General features: G+C 41.3%; 1 protein-coding gene across 1 annotated transcript in view; it reads right to left on the reverse strand.

The window, feature by feature from the left end:
* Positions 1–797: 797 nt before the first annotated feature.
* mtcl2 (microtubule crosslinking factor 2) overlaps positions 798–18255 on the reverse strand; it is a 51203-nt gene continuing 33745 nt past the window's right edge. Inside the window, exons 6-23 of the mRNA XM_085928614.1 lie at positions 15046–15213; positions 14770–14923; positions 13780–14308; positions 13251–13548; positions 12671–12886; positions 10743–10874; positions 8584–8814; positions 8267–8368; positions 8014–8181; positions 6261–6410; positions 6082–6183; positions 5037–5101; positions 4830–4974; positions 4110–4676; positions 3695–3962; positions 3391–3609; positions 2719–3128; positions 798–2558 (exon numbers count right to left, since the gene is read on the reverse strand). Coding sequence (XP_085784740.1) covers positions 2415–2558; positions 2719–3128; positions 3391–3609; positions 3695–3962; positions 4110–4676; positions 4830–4974; positions 5037–5101; positions 6082–6183; positions 6261–6410; positions 8014–8181; positions 8267–8368; positions 8584–8814; positions 10743–10874; positions 12671–12886; positions 13251–13548; positions 13780–14308; positions 14770–14923; positions 15046–15213 — 4068 coding nt within the window. The 3' untranslated portion in view covers positions 798–2414. The remainder of the gene's footprint in view (positions 2559–2718; positions 3129–3390; positions 3610–3694; positions 3963–4109; positions 4677–4829; positions 4975–5036; positions 5102–6081; positions 6184–6260; positions 6411–8013; positions 8182–8266; positions 8369–8583; positions 8815–10742; positions 10875–12670; positions 12887–13250; positions 13549–13779; positions 14309–14769; positions 14924–15045; positions 15214–18255) is intronic.

Consider the following 18255-nt stretch of genomic DNA (forward strand, 5'->3'; position numbering starts at 1 on the left):
TTCTTGCTAATTTACAGAAAGTCACTCTTTAGGTATAAGCCTAAATATGAGCTCATACTATGAACAGCGAAGAAGTTATTTTACATATTGCCAACAAAAGGTTTAGGTAGTTTTCTCAACAACTGGCAAATGCGAAAAAGCGTGTTATCAATGAAATAAAAAGTTTTCATGAATAAAGCGATTACAATGCGTCAATTGACTTATCCACAAAGACTTCCAAAATGCTGGGAATGGATAAAAATAGCGTGATGACATTCTGATGAAACAAAGGTGCATATTGACGCCAGTAGTTCATGCTATTCTATTTTTAAGAATAAAAATAACATTAAAAACATTCTAACATGCATTCCTTTTGCAATTTTCAGCAACAAAATTGCGAAAGTGTGTAATAAGACGAAATGTGCGATGCAAGTGAAACGCAAACAACAAACTCATTTTACATACTGTATTCTTATTAACAATAATCCCACAAAAGTGTATTTTAAATGTATTTTAAATGTGATCTTGAGTCAAGCAACATCATTTGCTACGTATGTTAGGATGTGATATGTTACTTTACATTTAAGATATATGGCCGACAAGAAAAAGTGGATAGTGTAGATAAAGAACCAGCCCCCAAAATATATATATTATATTATATATATATATATATATATATATATATATATATATATATATATATATATATATATATATATATATATATATATATATTATATTATATTATATTATATATTATATATATATATATATATATATATATATATATATATATAATGTTTATATATGTAATATAAAAAAAAACTAAATAAAAATTATTTATTTCCAGAGAGAACATTGGTATAAAATGTGAACTAGATATATCAGCCTATCCTAATCCTGTAAACCTTTTGCTTGTTGTTCCTCTACTGTGGTACATACAGTACTTGTAGCTTCTTTTGTGCATAAAAACAATCTTTGTCGTTTAAATAAAAGGCCTGCTGGGCTTATTTCAACATGGAGTCCACAGCTATGTGACAGGCACTTCAATTATCAGCTGATCTTCATAATGGAGGTGACACAACGGAATGTAAGATGTACAGCAAAGTTTTTTGACTGCATTTCTCAGTCAATTTTGTTATTCATCATGATTTGATGAAAATGACAATTTGATGACACTGTTAGAGTATGAGAAAAAAAATTATATGAAGAGGAATAAAATCATAGTAAATGAGTGGATGACACAACACAAAACATTTTGCTAAATTTGTTTGAGAGTAAGGCCGTTTCATTAAAATCGGACCACAGTGGTTTCACACACTTCAAATGTTTCTTTTTTAAATTTGATTGATTTTAATGCAAAAAAAGATGTGGATTTAAGAATTAATTTTTGATTTTTTTAAAGCAAATTCAGTTATTTTCCCTGTTTCACAGTCTGACTTCTTTGAAAAAAGAAAAAAACAGCTTAAGCTAGGCATGCGCTTGTTAATAGCAAAGGAGACAAATTATGCTCATCTCCATAATTGAAAGCATTTCCTAGGTGTCTTTAATAAAAAGGTCAGATCCACCAATTTGTTGAAAATCAATTAAAAGTCAATTTTTCTTGATATGCCCCTTTTGATTCAATTGTCAGATAACAGCTTTTCTCTGCAAAAATAAATGCAGCGGTTGTTTGACATCATGTGAAAAATGGCGTAATGTTTGCATTACAATGACCTTTTATCTACCTCTCGCCAAATCACTACGGGCCCAACTACGCATTACTGTCATCGCCTCGGCTCGGGTTTTGACATCAGTGAAGAGATGAAACAAAACATCTCTTGCAATCAACAGCCAATGTTGTTTTTCCCCTTACAATCTACAACGACAAATATTACATAACACAATGGTCCCATGTGTGGAGAAAAGGTTCCAGGCTTCCGCTTATTGTTGAGGTCTTCAATTTGTACGATTTTTAAAAATGGATCGGCTCACTTTAGTGGTGAGAGCGATGTCTTATGGGCATAAAAAGGTCCTCTCTGTGTTTGTTGTAAACAAAGCAGCACATGCAGGTGGGGGTGACTACATTCTTTCGTTTCGGTCCCCCGAGCCTGCTGTAATAGCTCGGTGGTGTAACACGTGAAACTATTGAGGGGTGAGGGGTTCATTAGGTCCATAGCGATACTTATCAGAACGTCCTGCTGGTAGTATTGTGATTGTTAAACGGGTATGACGGCTCGTCCTCCTGGTGTAAGAACTGACACTGAAAATGGTGACCTGACTTTGTGTGTGTAACGTGTATGTGTGCTGAGCGGTGTGTGTTATGTTTGGCAGTGCACGTATGTGGCAGGTTAGGTGAAGGGAGTGAACGTGTTGCTATGGCAGTGGGGTGCCGTGTTTGAAAGGAATCGTGCCAGTGTGTGTGTGTGTGCGGGCGCGCAGGAGAAGCAGTGTTTTCACTCTGTCAAAGTGTCTCGCTTCTCCTCGACAGAGGCTGAAGACTCTTGTGGGCGGTGTTTGCACTGTCCTGGCGAGGTGCGAGGGCCTCGAGAAGGTCGGGTGGGACAGTTGGATGGGGCAATGCAGTCACAGGATCCATCCTGACGAAAAATAGAAAAAATCTTTCAATCACTACCCAATGAAATTGAATCGTTCACCATCTGCCGCAGTGAGGAAAACAATTGAACGTGCTCAAACATATGTTCAGTTTTACATTTGAGCAGGCTTTGAGCAAAATATCGTTCGAGCCAAAGCCCTCACCTCTGTTCCAGATCCTGCAGTCCCAGCGCTGACCGTCCCGTCCTTCCCTCCTCTGCCCATGATACTGACCATCTCGTCGCCGGCCATCTGTCTCATGAAGCGCTTGTTAACGATCCTGGTCACATTGTCGTTGCCCCCACACAGTCCGGCCAAGGCACCGAGACCTCCCACGGCAGCCGGCAGACATTCTTGCTTGAGCTCATCTACGCAGTTAAAGCCTCCTCCAACAAGGGACTCTCTTTGCATTCTCTCTCCCGAGAGGGTGACAGCTCCCTGGCTATGGTTGCTGCACACATTTTGAAAGAACTCCTGGACAGGACCTCTGAAGCGCTGAGCGTTTGGGTCAGATGGGCAAACTGAGGCGCAGGAGGGTTTCCCTGCTGTGTGAGGGTGTCGAGCTGGACTGGCCCCTGAACACACATTAAACTTCATGAGTTATGATTAGCTGAAAATGAATAAACCTTATTTTAATTGGGTTCATTCGCTAACCAGATGTACATTATGGTACATCAGTATCATCTGCTATTATCTGCCAAGATGTAATTTGGAAGTAAGATGTCGTTTGGAAGTAATGGATGATGAATGTATGAGCCCTCACAACATGTGGAACATCATTTTGTTTTTGTTTTCAGAGAAATTGACGATGCATCTATATATGACGGTGTATTTTACCTCCGTCCCCCCTCCAGAGTGTCTCAGTGCTTCCTGAATGTTCCACCACACTGAAGAGGCTAGTGAGGCCATCAGTGAGGCCGCTGAGCACGGGGCTGTCCCTAGTGGTGGTCGAGCGGGCCCAGGCTGAGCCCCCACCCCCACTAATGGCTCTTTGTTGGAAGCTCCACAGGCTGCGTTCTCGAGACAAAGGAGTCCCTTCCAGTCTGGAGGTGGAGCCTGAAAACAAGATCATTCTAATAATTGAAAAAACGACAAAACAAAGTTGACAATAACAGGGTATACGCTCAAAAAGTGGAAATACCAGAGGATACACGGCGCTGAAGCTTCGGGGATCCAAACTTGGGCGAGCAACAGGGCCTCTCGATTCGGCTGTGAACTTTGTCTAGAGATGTTGATATCTGTCTCACTCGAGTTGACGCGAGCGGGGAAGTGGTTGTAGATGAGGGCCGGGGTGACCAAGCTTTGCCGTGCAAACCTGCGACCCTGCTGCTGGTGAGGCTGTCAGTTTGAAGCCCGATGCTAACGCATTGTGCGGCTGTTTGTGTGGATCTGGTGGACATGCCCACCACCTAGAAAAGAATAAGAGTACATTTTTAAATGTTTGTTTAATTTTAAATTGTGATTAAAAAACCTTTAAATAATATGTGCCATTAAGGCTATGAAACTTTTTTTCTAGGGAGAATTTAAATAGTACTAGTAACTATGAATTAACTTACAGGTTCCTTGCCAGGCTTCCTCTCCAGGGATGAGGAGCGAATGGCTTGGCGCACACAATTGGTCATCTCTTTCATGTCATCACTTAAGTTTGCTGAAATCTCCCCGATCTCCAAGTCACAGAATGCTGATGACGCCATCCCATCAGCCAGGCAGTTTGCAGAGCCATTGTTGACCACAGCGGTGACAGAAGCGGCAGTGCATGCGCTTCTGCTCTCCAGCAGCTCTCGATGCTGCTTGGAGAGCGAGCTCAGCCACTGCTCATAAGATGATGAAAAGCAGGATGAGGGCTGCTGGATCTCAGCCGGGCCTGCCTCAGAGACACTCAGCCTGAGGGCAGAGGTCCCATTGGGGTTCCTGTGCATCTCGTCGCTCTCCCGCTTGATCTGTTGGTGCTCCGTACGTCGAACAGCAGGGGGGCTGTAGTACATTCGGATTCCGGTGCTTTCTGGAGCAGTGTGGCTCCTCTGGACAGACTCCAGATCCAGCTCTGATCCTCCTAAGTTGCCGCAGGAGAGGCTAGCGCTGGGGCCATCCCAAGTTTTACAGGTTTTCCCGACATTTGGAATCTGAGAAGATCCATGTAAGTAAAAGTGATAATTCGCTTTTTGCACCCTCACATAGGGACATCGAAAAGCAAACTATGAGTGGACATGGAAGCAAAGCTATTTGGAGGTTGATTTACTGTTTCAAAAAATTGTTCACAAAAATGGTGTAATTACCTCATCAGTCAGATAGGTCCAATTCTTGCTGGAGTCACTCAGCTGTGGACAAATCAAAGGAGGCGGGGCCGCGAAGTGGATCAAGCCCCTGAGGTCAGCTGTGGTTTGGAATTCTGGGTCATCGAGCTCAAGTGTGGATTTGGTCCTTTAAATGAAAAAAAGATAATTCAAATGTAATGCTCACTATTGCTACAGCCGAGTGTTTACCTTGGCGATCCTGTTCCGTTGGTGACGAGTGTGTCTGTCGGGGACTCAGCACCTGAAAACTTTGACTGTGGAGATAAATAAATACATATATAAATATTGAGATACATGACATTATGATGTTGAAATTCTGTGATGGGATGGCAACCAGCTTTGGGTATACCACTGCTCCCGCCAGAATTCAAGTGTAACAGTTCAACACGAAAACAAAACCTTGGGAGCATTTGCCAAGTTTCGTTTACACAAACTGTCAAGATGGGGGCATTAAAGTTCGGGCTTCAAAAGATGAATGTGGGACCAGAAATAAAAAATTCTGATTAGAAAGTCTTCTGTAAACATCAGCAATTATGGTGGTTGTTTTCATTCGCTTTTAAAATGTTTCTGTCTTCAAAAGCTGTTGTTTTCCTGTAACTGTTTCCATGTTACTTGACACATCTGTGGTTTCTTTCTTCTTCGGAACATTCCAAACGGTTGGACTCGCTATATTTGTCCAATAGCTCTGATTAATTTTTCATCTTGTTTATTGATCACAATTGCTTGTTTTTACCCATTTGAGGGTCTCTTGTTTTCTCTTTGGTTAACAAGTATGAATGTCTTCATAAGAGAAATCCTAAATCTGAAAATCTATTGCTTAAACAAGAATTGTAATGGAACATGCCTGGGAAAGAAAAACAAACCCCAAACCTGTTTGTAACATTCACCAATATTTGATCATATAAAGTATTAGATTGAAATGTGTATCCGATTCAGTACAGCAAAATTGACAGAAAAAAAGCCAAGACACTTGGTTAAAAACTCCTGTCTAAGGGCAAAAGCTGAAAAAGTGCTGATTCAATACGGCCTTATTCTTTCTTTTTCAGAATTTTCAATAAAACATCAAATATACTGGGGAACCGAGGTGAACTATGACAGAAACACATCTGATGAAAGGTCTTCCAAGGAAACCCTTATCACTGATGCACGCCATCATCCACTTCCATCATCTTAAGACACATACTCTTCCTGTCTTCGACTTTCCTTTTACACACACACACGCACACACACTCACCTTGGTCTCTCTCAGCATCTGCTCCCACTGAGCTCTCTCCTGGCTGAACCGCTCTAACAGCTCCAGCTTCTCCCTGCCCCAGTTCCTCTCTCCAATCTGAAGCTGTCATGCCAGAGAGACAAGAAAGAGAATCAACGACCTCTAATAATACTGTCTGTCTTTCACATAAACACTTTTACCTGTTTGGTCAAGTCCATTACGGCTGCATAGGACTCAGCCAGAAGGTGCTGGTGCTCCTCGCGTTCCCTCCTCAGTGCCACCTTCAGGTCAGGTGGGTCTATTGCATCAGCAGAAGACAAAGATGCTGCTTTGGGTGCTTTGCTCTCAAGCTAGGAAAACAAACAGTGAATTGTGTTAAAAAGATCGGGAGTAAACAATTTGGTAATGCATCCATAGTAAGTGTGTGTGTGTGTGTGGGGGGGGGGGTGTTGTGGGTTCTTGCATTTTTTTAATGAGGACCTTAGCTTTCCCTTTTCTCCCTGTTGCTGACTCCATGTAAGTTCACGCGGCGCAGGCGAGTGGCCCATTATTTTGACACACAGTGACTTTGCGGACCAGGTCAGTCGGTACATAGTGCGAATAGGCTCGCCGGGTGGTCAGTCGTGGAATATGACATGCGTGTTTAGCTAAGATTCATTCATGTTGAAGGTGGCCCACTGGAGTCCCTCATGCAAACATCGCTTACCCATAAAAGAGACATTCCATTTAAATTAGCATTTACTGCTCTATAAGAGGTAATTATGTATGTAAATAGCGGGAACATAATCATATATTTGCCATTTTCCTTTAGGGATAAAGAAGCCAACAGATCTTCACATTTCAGAGCTTCTTTCTGCTCTCCCATTGTGTGTGTAACCATGGTGACGCCCCTGGCTGAGCTGCGAGCAGATAGGTGTTAATACAAGCAAATAAATTGCACGAGGAACGACATGTCTTCAGTTCACAATGTTATCAGCACAGGTCAGTCCAGGTTACGATGGTCTAAAAAGTATTTTCCATGCAAATGTCTACTTTATTTATGGCTTATTGTAACTCCTACATTGGTGTAGATTAGTGATTTTAGTTTTACAAAAATATAATTCTTTTATTTACATTAGCTTGCATGTCACTGAATCATCATTATTTCTATTGTACCAAGCGACCAGACACTTTGCTGTATCGGCAAATTACATTTCTGGTTCTATGGTTACATTTTGTTGTGGAGTTACTGTTTCAGATGATGTTCAGAGCTAAAATCTCAAGATTTGCAGGTCTAAATCTAAAGTTTGACTTTGGAGGTGCATTTCGATTGAACTCCAAATTGTAAGCGTGTTGAGGCTTTTGACTTTAGGAAGTCCTACTTTACACTAACAAAGAGTTTTCTTTAATAGCTTGGCATGCCTATCACAGGTTAGTTCGAGCTGGGTTTATTACATTGACGTCAAAGTTTGGTTCCCCCTCCGAGGATTTGCTATTAAAAATAAAGCGTACGAGGACCCACTCAGAGCTGCTTGCAGGATTACTATTGTTGGGTCACGCCCGTGCCAGAGCACGCTTGGCCGTCAACTTCCCTCAGCCACACCCCTTCATTACCGTTATGTCTGTCAGCTGCTCCCTCTTGATGTCTCATGTATTTAAACCCTGCCCGTGTGTTTCTCCCTGTTGGTGTCTACTGTTGTCTCCCATCTGTGTCCGTGCCTAGAGTTCCTGTCCTGCTCGACTATATTCCACCGGTCTTGTCTGGAGACTCACGGTCTCCGAGTGAACTTGTGACTGTCTGTTAGCTGGCTATGAGTCTCTATCCCGTCTGTGTCTTTGTTTCCCCACCTACCTCCCTTCCAACTTCAATAAACCCTGGTTCAAGCTGCATTTGGTCGCCCTGCTCCACTCTTTCCTGACATGTTGCTGTCATTCTCCAGAGCCTCATTAAGGAAAATAATTCTCCTTGCCCACCTGAGCGATGAGGCTTTTAAGTTCAGTCCTCTCCACTTCCCATGATGCCTTGGCCTTTGCAAACTGCTGGGTGAGTTCCTGGGAGCCTTGCTTCTCCTGCCGTAGCTCGCCACTCAGGTCCTGCAGCGCTACCTTTAGGTCGGCCAGAGTGCTGCTGACAGCACTCAACTAAAGAGTGAAAATAATGAATCCGCATTGAGAGAGCTTGTTTTGGAAATAATCACGCATGTTTTTATGCATATGTGCAGCCAACCTTGATTGCTTGGCCGACTGCTTGTTCGTCTCCATCTTTTTTCTCAGTTAAGTGCAGGTTATCCTCCTCCAATAAAAGGTAGAGGTCCTTTAGGTTGTTCATCTAGATGACCAAACACAGAGTAGCATTTGTTTACCCCACCTTCTGACGATATAAAACGTATGGTTTTCATTTTAGAATTTAGATTGATTTTGCAGTATGAGACTAAACAACTTGTTAATAAAATAAAAAATGAGATGTGCTTTTTAAAAAAAAAAAAAAAAAAAAATCTACCTAATATCAATAGAGCGATTATGTTATACAAGAGAAAATTGTACCTCCAGAATGTCTTTCCACTCAGTGTCCTTCTTGCAGCCCAGCCTCCAGTGTTTGAGGAAGCAGCGTAGTTTGAGGCTAAGTAGTAGCAGTGCTTGTTTGAGGTGCTGTGACTCCTGTACCAGCAAAGTCCTCTCCTGGCTCCATCTCTTGTGCTGGAGCCGAGCCTGGAGGCCTAAACTCTGCAGCTGAAAGTCCTGGCGGAGCAGAGCCTTCTGTTGCTCCTCGTGGAGCTGAGAGATTGACAAGGAGTTTGAAAGCTACCTGGACCGTTCCTGGTGCTAAGAATCCTTGTTAAAATATCTTAAGATGTATGTTTTGCTGAACCTCTATTTTGCACACACCTAATCTGTATTGTGAAGAATTTTATCATGATGATCATGATGATCATGACATTGTGGTCACGAACCCACAAAATAAAGTTCATACTCAACTAGAATTAGCAATTTCTGGAGAAATTGCGTGTGAAGGCGAAGGCACTTCACACTATTGTGGGACTCGAAATGATGATTAAATGACATAAAAATGGTAAATTAATAATGATGATAAAATAAAATAAAAATGGTAGATTAATGATGATGATGAAAATAATTATTAAAGTGATGTGTTAAAATTGAATGAATGAAAAAAAAAATGGCCAAGCGTGATTCGAACTCACACGGGAGCAGCGCTCGTGTTTTAAGCTCCATTCTCTTCTTACTGAGCTAAACAGCAGCTTAGTGTTGCTGTGGTGGATTGATGCTATTAATCAAAAAATAAAGATGGTAAATGACGTTTGGTAAAATGATGTTTTTAAATTAAAATTAAATGAATAACTAAATGAACTAGAATTGGCAATTTCTGGAGAAATTGCGTGTGAAGGCGAAGGCACTTCACACTATTGTGGGACTCGAAATGATGATTAAATGACATAAAAATGGTAAATTGATAATGATGATTAAATAAAATAAAAATGGTAAATTAATGATGATGAAAATAATTATTAAAGTGGTGTTAAAATTGAATGAATGAATAAAATCGTTATGGCCAAGCGTGATTCGAACTCACTCGCGAACAGCGCTCGTGTTTAAAGTGCCATTCTCTTCTTACTGAGCTAAACAGCGACTTAGTGCTGCTGTGGTGGAATGATGATATTAAACGAGAAATAAAAATGGTAAATTCCGTTAAAACGGTAAAATGATGTTTTCAACTTAAAATTAAATGAATAAATAAATGAATGAATGAAAAATAAATAAATAAAAAATAAAAGAGTTAAATAAATGAGTTAAGGAAAGAAATCATGAAAAAAGTTGTCAGATGTCAAAATTCGAACTCTCTCGTGTACGTCGCTTGTGTCTAATGCGCCATTAAGAATGAATGGGGGATTTTAAGGCACAAATTTGCTAATTATGCAAAAACGGGTAATGTTATGAACAAATAAAATACTTGCAGTCATGCCGTGAATTTTTGGAACGTGGGAAAGTTGGAATGGGGTGAATCAGACATTTGTATTTGTGCATTCTCTCTGATGTGCTGAGTTGAATTGATGGCACATCGTTGTAATAGGTATTCGACCTCCAAATGGACTAGAAGCATTAGAGGTGTAACAAAGGCGGAAAGACTGCTGAGAAACTCAGCTTTTAAAACATTACAATTCATTCTTACGATGTGATATGATGATTTAATTGTAGTAAAAATCATGAATTGTAATGGTTTCAAAGACAACTAATTAATTCAGCATCTATTTTCTATAACAGCTCGAGCATCTTGGAACCTGTGAGATCCGACAGGTGGCTTGGTGCAGCGTCCGGAGTCATACAAACTGTCGTAGTGACAAAAAAGGCTGAGGTCTAAAACAAAGCTCTCCACTTAGCAGTCAGTCTAAGTTCCCAGCCATTGCAGTGGCCACGAATTGTGGGTTGTGACCAAAATAACTAGATCATGGATACAAGTGGCTGAAATCCTTTTACTCCACAGGCTGGGTAACAGAGTTCTAGAACTAGAATGAGACCTGAACCCCTCCAGAAGAGTTATAAATAGTTCAAGAGCATTTGACTCAACGTGAGGGACCAGTTCTACTGTTACACCTCTGATGCGAACATTTTGGACAGACGCGGAGTGAAAGAGGCTTCAGTTCTAAAAAAACACGAGTCCTGTTCTAAATCAGTGTTGTGTTACTTACACTTAGTGTATCTTGTGTCTCCTTTTCATCCTCCTCTGCTCGTTCAATGTGCTTTTTTCTTTTCTTTGCCTGACCGTTCTCCTCTGATTGGCCTTTGAACCCTGGTTGCAACTGGTCCCTACAATCAGGCTGCTGCATTCATGCGTGGGCAAATCAATAAAGAAAGAAATGAAAAACAAACATACAAAGAAAGTATAGAGAACAAAATGTGGTGTGAGGTGGAAAAGCAAGCCAAAAGACACAAAAAAGAAACAAAAGGAACAAACACAAAATAAAATGCATACACTCAACCACATACAACAATAACAATCGGTGGTTCTCACATGACAAAAAAAAGAATGTAGAGGAAAAAGATCTTGGTCAGAGAAGAGAAGGAGAGGGTGGAGAAAAAAAAGAAAAGCAAAACAGAGGAAATAATGAAAGGCTGAGGGGAGGATAGTGACAGAAGAGCACACAAGAGGGCAGCGGGAGGAAAAAAAGTGGGAGAAGTAGTATGAGTGAAAGGTCAAAGTGTGAGACACAAAAACAAGCGTTGGAGGGAAGATTGCAATGATGAACAAAACAGGGAAAAGAGATAGTTTGATAAAGATGGGAGGAAAATGTGAAAAATGGCAGAGAGTGAGGTTTTTAAAAACAGGGTAACGGGGGGTGCAAGGCAAAGTGTTATGTGCCCATGCGAAGAAAAGGACAATTGGAAGAGGGAAGAAAAGGAGGGAAAAGGGGTGGAGGGTGTTTGGACTCACAATTGGCCTCTAATGGAGTCTAAAAAATGATTTCATTTAGCTGAAAATTAATATCACAATTGAGTTAAGACAAAAAGGTGGAATAGAAATGCAATTATCTGAAGGGCATTTCAAGCAAATTGTATGTCTTTTTTCCCACCAAGGTACTGTATTTCAAGAAAGTCTGAAAATAAGTGGATAAAAAATACAAAAACAATATAATTTGAGAAAAATCTGACATTTCTATATTTTTTCATGTCAAATAAAAAAATGGGTGTTCCATGGTTTTGACGATGACTCAATTTAAATGTATTCATAGTCGCCCTTCATACATTTGACAATAATGTTAATTAGCATAACGCTGGTGTCACGCCAAAACCTACCAGGTTGAAGTTTGGTTAATTTCATGTTTTCAAAAATGCTGTAAATACCATTGGTCATTCCCCACGCAAGATTTTTAAATAAATCAATCATCGATTTAATGTGTTGAAAATGGCTTCTCTCTATGACAATGCAATATTAATGACTCAAAAGTCATGCTGTTGTTTGGGTTTCCTGAATTCATAAATCATGAGTTTCCAGATGCAAGTATTTTGCCCAATTCCAGCTCGCAATCATGGATGCTTTAAAATAAGTCAGGTATTATTTTGTACGTCCGAACTAATTGCCACATACAGTACATAAGTGGACTTGAAAAGGATCTGAAACAGCACGTCTAATATTCATGGAGAACACATTACTTCAATTATTATCAAATCTAATTCCAAAAACCCAATAGAAGCTACAAAATAAATATTGAACCAATGTCATGCAACAACCAGGCTCCATTTGAGGCCTAAAGCAGTGTGGAAAATTTGGATTAGGAGGTTGATCCAACTACATGCAGAGGCCACAGAGGGAGGCTTGCATTAGCAGCTCAATTCTGAATTTTTTTATTTTTTTGGAAATACATCTGATCTTACCAAATCTCTTTTTTTTTCCCGCAACATTGGTAATTGTGTTGATCATAATGGTCAGAATTGAACATGCATTGTAAATCCAGTGCGAGAACAATGAGATTGGGAATGGTTAAATCAGCCCAGAAAGTAGAATTAGCAGAGTGTAGTCAAAAGAAAAGAACCAAACCAAAAAAAAGCTTACAATAAAACAAGAAAATAAAGAGAATGAAAATAAATGAGGAAGAGGATGGAACGTCTTGTGTTTTACCTTCTCTTCTGCAGTCTTGAGTGCATTGTGCTCGTCATCAGCGCAGGCTAATACGTTGACTGATGAGGTCAAGGAAGACTGACCCTCACCATGTGAGGATTTACCCAGGCTGTCGACACGCTCCACAAAGACCTGGAGTTGGCTGTGCAGTGCCTGCAGCCTGCTGGTCAGAGCGCCAACTAGAGGCCTGTCAGCCAAGTCGGACAGCTCGGAAATCTATCGGGAACACCCATAGTAAATGCCGCGAAGCAAGTAAAGTAAAATAAGGCAGTTCAGAATGCGATCTAATTAACACATAAATGTGTGCAAAGTTTAAAAGGTTGCGATTTAAAAGCCACCTTTCCATCAAGTGGTACAGATGCTTTTATGAATGACCTTAGGTTTCACTGTAGCCATGGTAAATTTGATGGTAGCAGTTAACTGCAGGACACACCAATAAGGACAATGAGAGGCAGCTACCATTTTGTATTATTTATTTGACACAAAGACAAGCTTTGTTGTCTTTTGAGTAATTTTTATTTCATTACTGTTGTTGTATTACTTTGACTCTAACTACAGAGAGAGAAAAAAAAACACAAACCTGGCAGTGAGGCTGCGCTTTCTCCAGGTCACCCGATTCTGCTGCCACGTTGCTGAAAACGTTGTGATAGATGGATGGCGAGGACGGTAGGCAGTTGGACTCTGGAGATGTGATGAGCTGAATCGCTGTGGAAATTAGGCGCGCCTGATCCCTCATGGCGAGCAAAGCGTCATGGTCCTTGAATCCAAGGAGGCTGAATGGTGAGGCTTTGGGCCCGGCAGTTTTGTCCATCTTGTTTTGTTCAGTGTTCTCCAGAGAGACGTTTTCCACACCTAACGGTTCTTTGCGGTTTGGCGAACTGATGGAAAATGAAAGAAAGAGAATTTTATTTTATGTTATTGTATATGTGTTTTATTTTTATGTTTATGTTATGTTTATGTTTTTATGCCTTTGTCTTGAGCAAAAAAGGTGGAACGAATGACGATTAATACCCGCCCAATAAAAGGCGACAAAATATTTGTCATCTTACTAATTGAAGTGTGAATCAAAACCCAAACGGAGAAAAAGTTATTCATCCTTTGGACACTACCTGGTAGGGAGACACTCAGCTGAATCTCCAGCCTCTTCATTAGTCTCCAGAGCCACTCGTAAAGATGAAGAGGAGGAGGACAGGGGCTGGTAGGACGCTAGGTCGCACCGCTGCAAGTTGGACAGGAGCACTCGGTTCTCGTACTGTAGCTTTTTCACCTTCCCGCCTAGCTCTACGATCTGAAGCCGCGCTACTCGAAGTTCTTCCTCCTGAGGGGACGCATCCGGGCTGATGAGCACAGCTCCCGCTTGTACGGAGTGGAGCGACCCGTCGTGAAGAAGCCTTTCCGACAGTGAAGCGAGGGGCGCCGTCGGTGGAGGCAGCTCGGATTTATAGCGGTTGATTTCATTCATCAGGAGTTTGTTCTGCTCTTCCATCTCCATGAGGGACCTCCTCAGGAGCTCCGCCTCCTCCTCCACAAACTGGAGGTGTCTCTGAAGCTCCATGACATTTTCAGATGAAGCCCCTACTCCAACGACTGGCCCTGTCCCTGGTCCACCTCCAACGTTACTAAGTTCTTGGGACCCATCTAAAGAAGAGCAGGAGCGATGTTAAACAACAGTGGGTCGAGCCAAAATAGTCAGAAGGTGAATGCTGTCATTCCAAAAAAGTATTCTTGCTTAGACATTAACATAGATGAGCATTATAATAGCATACAAGACTTTTTTTGTTTACATTCACATGTATAGTGAACAGTGTGGTATCGATCATATTTTATCAACATATTATTGATGTATATTTCTGTCCATTGTTTATGGTGGAGGGAGACGGAATGTTTTTGTTTTAATTCTGCAGAATATTTTTGCTATGGTTCATATTCATTTCTGGATATAGCATTGGTTTATTCATTTACTGTTTGACATGAGACATCTGCATATATTATTTATAGTACAGTTATTATCGACAATAATTGTTGCCTTCATTTAAAATTTCTTCAGATTTAAGAGCATAAAAATAAAATTACAAATATTGAGTGTGACAAAATGCTACCTTGTGCTACTTTCATATCGTCCATCTCAGCTCGGAGGCCTCTGTTCTCCACCTCTAGCTCCACGATTCGCCGACTCAGCAGGTTAGCCTCCTCTTCCACAAGCTTCAGGTGAACTCTGACCTCTGCCTCACGAGTGTGAGGGGAGTCGGCAACCTGACGGCAGTCAAATAAAATGAGATCATCTCCTGAACTCGTCACCTTTATCTTGCTGTCCAGCCATCCATCTATCATATCTACACATATACATTGTACCTATCCAAAGGTTTATTCAATACCTCATCGACAGTGATGGAAGCGTCAACGTCCCCATAAAGGGACCTGAATTTGGCCAGCTCATCCTTCATGGACTCACTGTCCTTCACCAGTTTGGTTAGCTTCTTGCACATCAAGGCTGATTCCTCTTTGGCAAAGTGGAGCTGGCACTTGAGGTCTGAGCTGTCTTCCTGTGGTGATGGAATAAAAGACAAGCACAATATAGTGAGCACTCAATCTTAATGACGCAGTTGGCATCAGCTTTTTCTTTATCAAACAAGCACTTGGAAAGATTCATTTACCAATTCCTTTAAAAGTCTGACAAGACTCTCTTTAAATAAGATGACTAAAACATTACCGAAATAAAATGGCATTCTTTTCTCAAATGCCCGTTGTTTAAGTTCATTTGAAGGGCATTTAGAGGAAATATAGGTTTTGTACCTGCGACATGTTGACTCAGCATTTGGGAGTACATTTTCTGCTGTACTTGAATATGTTTTTGTGACAGGGTATGGGAGAAATGGGAGAAAGAAAATAGCAGACCTCAGTTAAGCAATGCCGAGGAATCCTAATCCACACTAAATGATACATATCCAACACCAGCATTTCACTTCAGTTCCAAATGTAATTTATCTCAATGAGAAATTTTATTTTGAAAGTCAACCAAAGGGTCATTTGAAGCACCACTGCAGTGTGGAGAAACATATGACTTGGACCTGTGACCCAAGTTGACCCAGTTCAACCACACCTCCCTGGCAACTCCGTGGGTGTATTTGCTTTACAGCCTGCGAAGCGTTTCCAAACACATTAAGTCAGAAGGTGGGCAGCACATTCACGACCATTTATGGTAAGTGCTTCGGATCGAGAGCCATTGAGAGGATCAGCTCTTGCTAGTCTTGACATGTCAGATCTGTATCTCAGTTAAATGCTGGTTTTATCTTTGCAATACAATGTTAAACAACGAGTGGGCCGAACATGTGCGTGCACAAATACCTACAAAGGTAAGATAGAGGGCAGCCACTTGGCAGAAATGAAGTAAAAACAATAAAATATGCAGCAGACATTGATTTATCGGCATACATTGATATTCATTCGCTTGGACAGATTGGAACACTTGAAGGACAAAACATCCACACTTCTCCATAAGAGATATTAGCTCCAGTATTACCATATGTGGGGGACTTGTTGGTGTGTAGGTTTATTAATAATCATACAGAACAAAAGGGGAATGATTCCTATACTGCAAAACACACACATCAATCCTAATGGCATTACAACTGCTTTCTTCAATTCCTAAGCAACAATGGACGACATAGAAAATGCAGCTGCTTTATTCTTGTTATCCCTCCAGTCCTGCCAACTACGGAACAATCGAGAAGCACTCTGCTGTTTGTCAATTTTATTCTTTAATTCTTAAATAATTGCAGCTTGCAGGGTACAATTCCTGAGTTGGATGGCAAGCTGCAGATATTTTTTATGATGTTGATGTTCATGTTATTGTGGGTCGAAGAGCCAATATTTTTGGCTGCTTTGTCCGAATAACAAAGAAGTCACTGGAGTTTATTATTATTGACGGCAGTTGTGATGACAACTAGAGAAGCGATGATAGAAGTGTTTTAAAAATAAAGAGGATGACGGGGCAGACGTATGATTACATTATGAGTAAGGATGAATTGAAGGGTGCCCACGTCGAGTGACCGACGTCCACCTCTGATGTTTATAAAATGAAAAAAGATGTGTTCACATTGATCTGTTTTGAAATAAAGATAAAATGGCTTATATTCAGTCCAGCTCCTCCATCATATTTGTGGAGTGCATAATGCATCACTCCAAGGTTTTAATTGCAGCAGCCAGTGCAATTTCAATGCACATGCTTCAAAGTAGTCCAGTTGAAGAGTAATGTAGTTCATTCATTCATTCATTTTCTGAACCGGCTGTGCTGCTGTGGTGGCCGTTTGTCTACTGTCGATCATCGGACGCGGAAGTATGTCTGCGGAACAAGAAGTTTGTACTGCTTCGTGCACCAGACTGTAGTCAGCCCGCTAGCCCCGTTAGCATTAGCCCCAAGCGGCTTGCTAATCGCGATGAGCCAGGTAAGACGCATAGCCGTCCAAAGTCATCTCGGTCTACTGGCCCTCGCACCTTGGTCATAGGTGACTCCATTACCCGAAATATCACGCTTAAAAATCCAGCCACGGTAATGTGTATTCCTGGGGGCAGAGCACCCGACATAGAAGCTAATCTTAGGGAGCTGACTCGCAATAGGACTAGTCAACAGCGTAGTTCCAACAACACTAGCTACTCTGATATAGTGATACACGTCGGCGCCAATGATGTTAGGATGAGGCAATCTGAGATCACAAAGAGAAACATAGCGAGGACTTGTGATCTCGCCAGAAAGATGAGTCGGCATCGAGTATTTGTCTCTGGCCCCCTGCCTGGGAGAGGCTCTGATGAGAGGTTTAGTAGATTAGTCTCCCTTAATCGATGGATGGCTGGGTTCTGTAAAAAGCAGGGACTGTATTTCATAGATAACTGGCCCTCCTTCTGGGGCCGCCCCGACCTGCTGAGGAAGGACGGCCTTCATCCTAACCGTGAAGGCGCCTTCACTCTTTCTAGAAATATAGATTACTGTTTGAGCCACTCATGACAGGTCACCTTAGAGCAGGCCGGAGCACAGGTGATTAGACCACCTGTCAGGATGGGTTTGGAGTCAGTTAAGTTAAAGTTAACTAGCGCTAGGCTAGACTTCCAGCATGCACATAGCTCCTTGTGTAGACTAAAGCGTAACAGTTTGAATAGTGCTACAGTCCACATGATCGCGCTTTCTACTGAGGTGGCAGACAAATCCAAAAGCTCCACGCCGACCAGTATAGCTGATGATATGGTGACTGTTTCAGATAATATTACGTGTGTACCAAATATTTACTATCAAATTCCTACGGTCGTATCGTCCCACCGCGCGAATAAACAATTGAGAGGTGATGTCAGGCCTAGAGAACACAACCTCACTTTCATTTCGTTCAAAACTCCTCCGATAAATACAAACCCTGACCAACCAATTACACTTAAACTTGGCTTTATGAATATTAGATCGCTTCATACAAAAGCGGTTCTCGTTAATGACCTCATCACGGAACATAATCTAAATATATTTGGTCTTTGCGAGACCTGGTTAAAACCTAATGACCTGCTACCGCTTAATGAGGCCTCGCCTCCAAATTTTGTGAGCT

Source organism: Syngnathus leptorhynchus, chromosome 1 (assembly GCF_054491065.1).
Source record: "Syngnathus leptorhynchus isolate UIUO chromosome 1, UIUO_Slep, whole genome shotgun sequence".
In the NCBI taxonomy this organism is placed as follows: Eukaryota; Metazoa; Chordata; class Actinopteri; order Syngnathiformes; family Syngnathidae; genus Syngnathus; species Syngnathus leptorhynchus.